Consider the following 10128-nt stretch of genomic DNA (forward strand, 5'->3'; position numbering starts at 1 on the left):
AAGCATATAACAGAGTAACATTGTAGCTTGATTCGCTGCCATTACAGAAGAAGTTTTGTTTAACTCCTTTCTTACAGTGTAGAATAACCAGCAGATTCTGGTTCTCTTTCTTGATTCAATGCATCAGAAACAAAACAACCCATCCATAAACCTCGTACCGTTGCTAGTTAGTTAGTTGCACTTTTACATGTTCCTTAACCTAAACCAACCTGTTTTGTTTATTTAGACACAGTTTTTAAACTTTATTCATGTTGTCCTCCTGATTATAACTTTCTTTCTTGAAAGCTTCCCTGAATCACAGAAAAACCTCAAATTACAGAACTCAAACTATCCCAAGGACACAAACTAAGCAAAACCATAGTCACTCAACAAAAGCAATTACAACGATCAAAAAGCCTTGAACAAAATAAAAGCAAGTTGAAATGAGAGGGTGTGATATAGGGGACGACATTACTGCTATGCCTGCAACAAGTTCGAAAAGAACATAGCTACTTACAAACAAAAGTAAGAATCTTCACACAGATGTATAACACAATGACTACGAATTCACTGCCACCACTACTTTAAACCAGAATGTAGTCACTTACAGAAAAGAAATCTACAACGATCAAAAGGCTCTGAACAGAGTCAAAAGCAAGAATAGAAGCTGCTCTATGCTTGCAACAAGTTTTGATAAGAACATAACTGAATTCTAGAGCTTAAATCCAAACGACTACTTAAAGAGTTAGAACCCCCCAACAAATGTCCACAAGGCTAACTATGGTAGACTTGCATTTACAGCCTGGAAGGCCACCATCGGAAAGGATTTGTTGTGGACGATCACACGATTCTCCCTAGAGGGTCTCCAACAATCGACATCGTCTTCAAAGTATTCCGTAGGTTCTCCATACTTAAAGGCGGAGGTTACACCGCCTGGCTGATTAATGAACAAAATCGAGTTCCCATTCAGACCACAACCAAGAGGAAGCTCCTTAGCAGAGAAAGAGACATTTCCCAGCCCTCCAATAATCAATACACGGTTTCCCAAATCCTTGACTTCAACCCATGTACCGGTTTTCTCATCGAGCCTACTCGCTCTACATGATACCCGTTTACTATCTGCTACATCAAGATTGTGGAAGGTTGTTTCAACCAGGAAAAGTTCATCATTGCCAAATGGAACCAGCGAGTGTACTGGCTGAGGTGAGGGTAACAAGAGAGTCACCTCCAGCGAATAAGGATCGATACTGAAAACTTGTCCAGGAAGAAAAGCTGCATAGAACCTTCCTCTACAAATGAATATATCCACGCATATACTACCCAAAGTGTTGTCGATCTCAAGCGGCTTCCACCTCATTTCCTCACTTGTTAACACCAGCAAAGGGGCACCGCGAGAGTATATGCGAAGCACAACAAATTCTCCTCTTTTTCCCTCCTCCTTGTCTAGCGGAAGAAAAGCCAGGCCATTAAGCTTCTTACCAATCATTCTGTACTGATGGCCTAGAGAGAGAATCTGACAGTCAAGCATGTTCATCGAGGTTGTGTCAGATCCTGGAATCTTGACTTTGACTGAGCATTGAAGAGGAGACGGAAGCAGCTCCAAATGATCCTCCTCTGACTCATCTCGGCCAATCCCTCCCATAAAATACTCAGCAGCATTAGCATGAGGAGCTCGGAGTCTAAAGAGGAACAGAGGGAACTTCTCGTAGGTGCACAACTCTTTGCTTTCTGAAGGAGGGAATGTGGGAAGAGAATAGCTTTGGCGTAAAAGGGAAGAAGGAAAGGGAAATGCGGATCGCCACAGGGTGCAAACAGAGCGAGCATGAACTACATCGAAACAGTTCTCCTCTTCTAGATGGGTGGAGATGTGGTAGAGTAGCTCTTCAGGGAGCTGAGACCAGTCTGGCATTATCGATGATGTCTTCTTCTTCGTTTCGGGTTCTGCCATGTTTTGCTGATGACGAAGACAGAATCTTACTACTGCAATTTCGAAATTTGAAAATAAAAATCACAACTTTTTTTTTTAAGGGTTTATGAGCAGAGAAGATTTAAGCCCAAAACCTAATTTGCATTTTGATATGATTCTAGAGAAAATTAATCAATCGCATTACAATACTGGAACTAAGAAAACATATCCAGTTGGATTAAAGAGATAGGTCGTACCGTAACGCTGGAAGGAAACGTGGGAGCCGATGATGAAGAGTGAGAGAGAGTGAGAGAGAGAGAGAGTGATTGAGATAAAAGTTTAGAGAAATTGAGCATAAGGAGAAAGTATTGCTTCCGTTTTAGCCATTTTTGTTGAGCGACAACCGAAAAATTGAACACTATCTGGGAATTTGGTAGTGTTGAAGTTGAAGTTGAAGTTGAAGGTGAAGTTTCGCTGAGTGGTGGCGTAGAAGACGATTGAGATGGTGTGTGAGAGAAGCTTTTTAAGGTTGGTGAAAGATACGAGAAAGCTACTGCCTGAATGAGAGTCTTAGGATTTTAATTAACAAGGAGATGAAATGTGGTTCGGAGTTAAATCGGGGAGATAACCAAAGAGACTAGATTGGCTCAAATCAAGTGAAGCCGGTTCAGAATTAGGGTATCGGGTAAGATCAAGACGGACGGTGATGATGTTTTGGATAAAATGTTGTTAACTGAAAACAGTTTATGATTTGAAGTCATTCAAATAAGTTTTTACTACTAAAGCTAATACAAGTCTCTTCATGTTTAATTTGTGTTTTTGATAAAAGAGATTATTGATTAGGTTACATGGAAACGGAAACAGATACACGGAAACGAAACGTTTTGGAAACGGGAAACGATTTTTTCAAAAATTAAGTAATGGAAATGTGTAGGAAACGTATATATACATATATATATATATTTAGATATATAGATATAATAAATCTTCAAACATAAAAACTATATTAAAATAAATCTGAAACAACACAAATTCAAAACATAAATATTAAATAGTTTAATTAAAAGTAAAACGGTAAAAAAAAAATAATCATTCAAAATCAATTTTTTTGATCAGCATCGCCATATATTTAGGGATTTTAGCTTTTAAGCTACTAATTATATTATATATTTTTTATCATTATATTTATCATAAATTCTTATATTTTTAATTTATTTATTTATTAAATTTTGAAATTATAAAAAAAGAAAACGAAAACGGAGTTTCCATCGTGTTTCCAAACAGAAATTTTTAGAAATAGTGTTTCTGACTTGTTTCCGAGTTTCCGTTACCGAAACGTTTCGGAAACGGGAAACGCACCTCAAAATGAGTTTCCATGCAACATAGATTATTGAGATAGAAGCGATGTTATGTAGACACAAAATTTCCAAAATAGATCACCAGGTATCGTTATCATTTTACAGACATTAATTAAAAGACTCTAACGAGGAACAAAATCATAGGAAAAGTTTGTTTCTGAATTATATAGAATGTCACTGGTATCCACTGAAAGATTTTATGGCCTAGCAGACTAGCAGTCTGCCCGAAGAGCCATGCCATAACCAGAAAAGATGTGTCGAGGATCATTACAAGATTCTCCGTTGAGGATCTCCATCAACTGAGAGATCTTTTACCGCGCGGTTCATGTATGTACTCCATACTTATAGGTAAACAAAATTGAGTTCCCACTCAAACCACAACCATGAGGAAGTCCCTTAGCCGAGCAAGAGACAATTCCAATAATCAATACACGATCTCCCAAATCGCTGACCTCAACCCACTTACCAGCCTCCTCATCTAGCCTACTCACTTTACAAGCTACCGGAGTAAAATCTAATACACCACTTGTTGGGAACGTTACCTCAACAAGGAAAAGCTCATCATTGCCAGATGGAACCAACCAGTTCCTACTTCCCGGCGACTGATGAGGAGATGGAAGCTCCAGAGTCGCCTCCGGCGAATAAGGATCGATGACCAAAATTTCTCCGGAAAAAAAAGTTGCATAAAATATAAGTGACTATACCCGAGGGATTATCATCAGGGACGTTCTTAAGCTGCTTCCACCACATTTTAGCACTTGTTAACACCATCAAAGCTATAGAGTATGCGAGAAGAACAACAAATTCTCCTCTTTTTCCCTCCTCCTTGTCTAGCGGAAGAAAAGCTAGGCCATCAAACTTCCCACCAATCAACTTGTACTGATGGCCTAGAGACAGAATCTGATTCATCAAGGTTGGGTCAGAATAAGATCCTGGATTATTCATTTTCACTGAGCACTGAAGAGGAGATGGAAGAAGCTCCATATGATCCTCCGCTGACTCATCTCGGCTTATTCCTCTCAAGAAATACTCAACAGCATCAGCATCAGCATGAGGAGCTGGGCGTCTAAAGAGGAACAAAGGGACCTTCTCGAAGGTGCACAAGTCTAAGCTGCCTTCTGAAGGAGGAAACGTGGGAAGAGAATAGCTTTGGCGTAAAAGGGAAGAAGGAAAGGGGAATGAGGATCGCCACAAGGTGCAAACAGAGCGAGCATGAACTACATCGAAACAGTTCTCCTCCTCTAAATGCGTCGAGATGTGGTATAGTAGCTCTTCAGGGAGCTGAGACCAGTCTGGTATCATCGACGATGTTGATGATGTTTCGGGCTCCGCCATGTTTGCTGATGACAAAGACAGAATCGTACTGCTGCAATTTCGAAATCTGAAATAAATAAAAATCACAACTTTTTTTTTTTTTTTTTAGGGTTTTTTGAACAGAGAAAGATTAAAGCCCAAAAAACTAATTTGCATTTGAATTGATTCTTTTAGCAAAATCTCATTACAATATTGCAACCAAAAAAACAGATTCACTTGATTTAAAGAGATAGGTCGTACCGTAACGCTGGAAGGAAACGTGGGAGCCGATGATGAAGAGTGAGAGAGTGATTGAGATCAAAGCTTAGAGAAATTGAGCATAAGGAGAAAGTAGTATTGCTTTCGTTTTAGCCATTTTTTTTGAACAAGAGAACCCCAAAAAAACAATATCTGGGAATTTGGTAGTGTTGAAGTTGATGGTGAAGTTTCGCTGAGTAGGGAAGAAGACGATTTACAGATGGTGGGTGAGAGAGAGAATAACGTCACTAAGCTTGTGTGGAGGCCTACTTGTGTATTTTGTCATGGGCCATTAACTTGATTTAGGCCCAAATAAAATATATTTTGGTGGTCCATATGGAAGATGGAATCGACAAAAGAATTAGAGGAAGTAACAAGTAAAGGAGAAGACCAGAAGAAGAAAATTATGTTAGACTAGTCTTAGAGGTAAGGGCTAGTCGTAGTTGTTGCCAAGTTCTAAGTGTGTGTGTGGTAAGAAACCACTATTAAGTATGTGTAAGTGGTGTAAACAATGTAGACATTTTAAGTTTTCTCTCTTCTTTTTTCATGTCTTTGTTAGAACAAGAAACTAAACAAAGATAACGAGAGAGTTGAGTTTTTGTCTCTGTTCAAACAGAGGAGAGAAACAGAGATAATTTATGAGAGAGCAAACTGACCTCAAAGAGTGGAGGAGGTCCGAAATGTCAACAAACATGTATATGAGTTCTTGCCAGAAATCTTTGGGGTTAATTAGGGAGCGTTTGGTTTTTGTTCATCACATAAGCTATGAAAGTTATTCAAATAAGTTTTACTCCTAAAGAAAGGAAAAACTCGTGGAGATTTATTACAAGGGGGAGTTTAAAAAAGGGTTCAAAGCGTCACTGACGTAAAGTTTTTGCACCGTAGATGTTTAATTGGTAAGCATAAAGCATTAAGAAAGCATTAGTTGGAAACATACCCAAATGCTAAACATGCTGAAACAAGTCTTTGCTTATAGCTGTCCAACTCATCAAAACAGTCTAAAGTTTCCAACCGGAAAAATTGTCCACGATCATCACATCTTTCTCCCCTGACGGTCTCCAACAGTTGAGATCGTCTTCTGAGTTTCCGGTATGTACTCCATATTTATAGATCAAATTTACATAGCGTGGCCCATGGCTGAACAAAATCGAGTTCCCACTCAAACCATGAGGAAGCTTTTTAGCGAAGCAGCAGAAATTTCCCAAGTGTCTACAAATAAACAATACACGGCCTCCCAAATCGGTGACCTCAACCCATTTACCAGCTTCCTCATCTAGCCTACTCACTCTAAATTTGATTTCAATATGAAAGGGGAAGATTACCTCAACCAGGAAAAGTTCTTCATTGCCGGACTGAACCAGATAGCTAAAATTCTCAGGTGAGGAAAACAGAATAGTAACCTCCAGCGAATAAGGATCGATAGCAACAACTTTACTGGTAGTAAAACTTGCGTAGAATTTGTTTCTAAAAGTGACTATATTCGTGCATCTACCATTTGGGATGTTCTCGAGCTGCTTCCACCTCATTTCTACACTTGTTAGCACCATAAAATCGTAAAGGAAGCTACTAACCACAACGAATTCTCCTCCTCCTCCCTCTTTGTCTAGCGGGAGAAAAGCCGAGCGATTGTGTTCCCTACCGATCATTCTGTACTGATGGCCCAGAGGGATGATCTGGCAGTCAAGCATGTTCATCATCATCAAGGTTGGATCATATCCTAGAATCTTCACTTTTACTGAGCACTGAAGGGAAGGTGGACGTAGCTTCATATGATCATCTGAAGCATCTCGGCCTATTGCTCCTAGAAAACACTCATAGGGCAACTCAGCGGCAGGAGGGGTTCTAACTCTAAAGAGGAACAAAGGAACCTTCTCTAAGGTGCACAAGTCTTTGCTTTCTAATGGGAAGTGGGGAAGAGAGTATCTTGGGCGTAACAGGGAAGAAGGAAAGGGAAAAGTGGATCGCCACGAGGTGCAAACAGAGCGAGCATGAACTAAATCAAAACAGTAATCCTCTAGATGCGTCGAGATAAGGTGCAGTAGCTCTTCCGGTAGCTGAGACCAGTCTGGCATTATCGATGATGTTGCCATGTTTGCACAGAAAGTTACTGGCTTACTGCTACGATTGTAAACAAACATGAATATAATAGAGAAGGGTTAATCTCAAAACAGTCTATATAATACAGAAAACAAAAAAAGCACGGCAGTGCACTCGTGACTGGTTAGGGGATATTAAATCACTGAGCTCATTACAGAGACATACCTGGTGTAATTGACAAACTATGACTATACGAAACCAATGATGGAGAAGTTATCGGAGGAAAAAAAAAACCCTAATAATTTAGGGTTCAGTGAATTTTGTGATAGATAAAATAAGAAACGACTAAGAAAAAAATAATGACTTCCTCTCTTTTCTCATCTAAATCTGATTTTATGGTTTGGTTGCGGTTCAAGTTTTTCTGCGCTCTACCTTTTTCAAAATCTAACCATAAATTTGGTTTACGTTTCAAATTGGTTTCAGATTGGTTTTATTTTGGTTCGGTTTACACACTTTGTTTGCAACGAATTATATATTAAGCTTAAGCTATTAATATGAGATCCAAATTTTGCGTAGTTACGCGGTGTGAGAGAATGAAAATAGAGGTCGTAAACAAAAGAGATTCATCTATGCTAAAAAAAATTAGTTTTAAACTATAGAGATAGAGAATCAATGTTGTATAGCAAATTCCATGCTCTTCTTCTGTTGGACAGATGAGTTTTGGTAAGGTTTTCATCACTAGTTATTTTTGATTAAAGACAGTAGCATCTGAGAAAATGAAGACCTTGAGACTATGATCAAGGAATTGAGTAACAAAAAGCCAGTTTCAAAATGTCCTGCATTATTATGTTAAGGAGGTTTTGTTCAAACTTTAGAGTAACTTTTTGCTCTTTTTGAGGAATTGTTTCACAAATTCGGTAAAACCTTAGAGCAACTTCTATTGGTGAGATACTCTCTTGATCTTCATCACTCACTTTGATTAAAGACAGTAGTTCGGAGTTGTCATGATCATCACTCTTATGAGAAATCCTCTGCTTTCTGATTAATGATTCTTCTTCTATTCCTTTTTCTTTTCTTGAAAGAGTCCATATCTCACATAAAATGCTAAATATCACTATCCCAATTAAGACCACAAATTTAAGCACAAGAGTTACTATTTGCCGCTTTCGGACCAGTTTAAACATGAAGATGTCTACGGATATTAACCTATAGACTATGCTACGCAGACACCACTACTTTAAACCAGAATGTTGTAGCCATATTTACTCAACAAAAGCAATCTACAACGATCAAAAGGCTCTGAACAGAATCAACAGCAAGAATCACAGCTGTTTGAGTGTATATAACTGTACATAGTGGAAAACGTTGCTGCTATGCATGCAACAAGTTTGGCTTAATCATTCTAAATAGCTAACTTCAGCCCATGTACCAGACTCCTCGTCTAGCTTAATCATTCTACATTTTGATCGACTAGTACATGGGCTGAAGTTAAACAGACCCTTACAAAAGAAGTTGGGAAGACTTCCTCAACCAAGAAAAGTTCATCATTGCCAGATGGAACCATATCACTTTGTCACTTCAGATACTGCAAGAACAACAGGAGAGTCACTTCTAGCGAGTAAGGATCGATAACCACAATTGCTTCAAGAAAGACTGCATAAAAACTTCCTCTAAAAGTGACTATATCCGAGCATAAGTCATATGGGAGGTCCTTAAGCCGCATCCATCTTATTTCCACACTTCTTAACCCCAACAAATAATCTGTTTCTAATATTTAGTATCCCAGCTGATCATTCTGTACTTATGGCCCAGAGGGAAGATTTGGCAATCATGCATGTTAGTAAAGAGGTAAGATTTTGCAGTCATGTATGTTACTAAAGAGTGTATTAGATCCTGGAATCTTGACTAGATTTGTATACTGCACAACCTGGCGCACAACAAAAGATCAGTGGCCAAGAAAAGAGTTGATGTATAGTGGTGTGGTGGCTCAAGGTTTCAGTTTTGGACAGTGTGAAAATGTTGGAAAAGTTTCCAGCTTTCAGGATTAGAAAGAAGATGACACCATGATCATCAGGACTTTAGTCTGGTTTAAAAAAACGTTGGCATAACATTTAAAAGTTTTCAACCCGAACATGTCATGGTGAGTAGTAAATAGCTACAGCTGCCTGAAAATTCACCTTTTCCTAATCTGCTCGTAAGGGCGTTGGTCTGTTTTTGTCTGCTAGTTGTGCTTTCTTCCAGTCACAAATTTTGGAAATCAATAACAAAAATTATGAAATGCTCATACTTAACATCGTACGCTCACAAAATTTTCAACATATCAACCTCTACAGACTAAATTACGAAAGGCTCATGCTTAAAAAAAAAAAAACAGTGGGTGTGATAACTTTCATGAGTTTCTCTCTCATGTATATTGCTTACTTACTCTTAGATCCTTTTCAGAAACAGAACAAGCCACAAGAAGATAAAATGCACAACATAGTAACGTTGTAGCTTGATTGGCCAGGTGTGTGGCTGCCATTACAAAAGAAGTTTCATTTAACCCCCCTTTCTTACAGTGTAAACAGAGTAATTCTCAACAATTCTGTCACCAACCATGGAACATTTCTCAAAGATCAGATTGTAGTTATAAAAAGCGAACCAATTTAAGCGAGATAACACTGAATATCAAGTTCTCAGTCTACCTAATTCTTGTGCTGCCATGGAAATCAGAAGCAATCCAGATGGAAGTTTAATATATCAATTCTTCCTCGTATGAACTAAAGTCCCCCATCTCACATGTTTCAGAACGAGAAAAGCTTATTAGAGCTGAACGCTGCCACAGACATTGTTCTATAGGCAGGCATGTAATAGCTCGATACAGAACCTAAAGGCTCGGTGCAATAGCTCGATACAGAACAAGAATCTACGACGATCAAAAGGCTCTGCACAGAGTTTAAGAAAAGCTAGAATAGAAGAAGCTGATTGATGAGGGTATGGCATATACGTGCAACACGTTTGATCAGAACATAACTGAGCGTTCAAGGAAAGTAAAAACAAAGAATCCCAAACAAATCTCTCTAGGCTAACTGCAGTAGACTTGCCTTACACTAATAAGAACATTATTTAAGTTACCATTAAAAGGTGGCTTGGCATCCACAGGTCAGAGGCCAGTCAGCTACAGATCGAGTATGTATAGTTCGAGCTTACATATGATGTTGTAGAATTTTTGTCAGAAACATGATCAAGAACACAACCAAACACAGCTTTGACAGTTCGTGAGACAAGTCATGGTTGTCTAGTGTCATGGGTTGATAG

The 10128-nt window shown here is 38.7% G+C and overlaps 2 protein-coding genes and 1 pseudogene across 3 annotated transcripts; all 3 read right to left on the minus strand.

Moving 5' to 3' along the window:
- LOC104713872 (F-box/kelch-repeat protein At1g64840-like) lies at window positions 524–4810 on the minus strand. 2 transcript variants are annotated; one of them, XM_019229570.1, is made up of 2 exons: window positions 4798–4810; window positions 524–1959 (listed from the first exon to the last, which is right to left on the minus strand). In XM_019229570.1, the coding sequence occupies exon 2, from the start codon at window positions 1925–1927 to the stop codon at window positions 758–760; it is 1170 nt and encodes a 389-aa protein (XP_019085115.1). In that variant the 5' UTR covers window positions 1928–1959; window positions 4798–4810; the 3' UTR covers window positions 524–757. The 2 variants fall into 2 exon arrangements, with proteins under 2 accessions (XP_019085115.1, XP_010429391.1); XM_010431089.2 differs by lacking the exon at window positions 4798–4810 and adding an exon at window positions 2143–2532.
- Window positions 3273–4923, minus strand: LOC104713873 (annotated as a pseudogene).
- LOC104715925 (F-box/kelch-repeat protein At2g24250-like) lies at window positions 5793–6884 on the minus strand. Its single transcript, XM_010433289.1, has one exon. It carries the CDS (start codon window positions 6882–6884, stop codon window positions 5793–5795), a length of 1092 nt encoding a protein of 363 aa, XP_010431591.1.

The sequence above is a fragment of the Camelina sativa genome, chromosome 9, assembly GCF_000633955.1.
Source record: "Camelina sativa cultivar DH55 chromosome 9, Cs, whole genome shotgun sequence".
Lineage (NCBI taxonomy): Eukaryota > Viridiplantae > Streptophyta > Magnoliopsida > Brassicales > Brassicaceae > Camelina > Camelina sativa.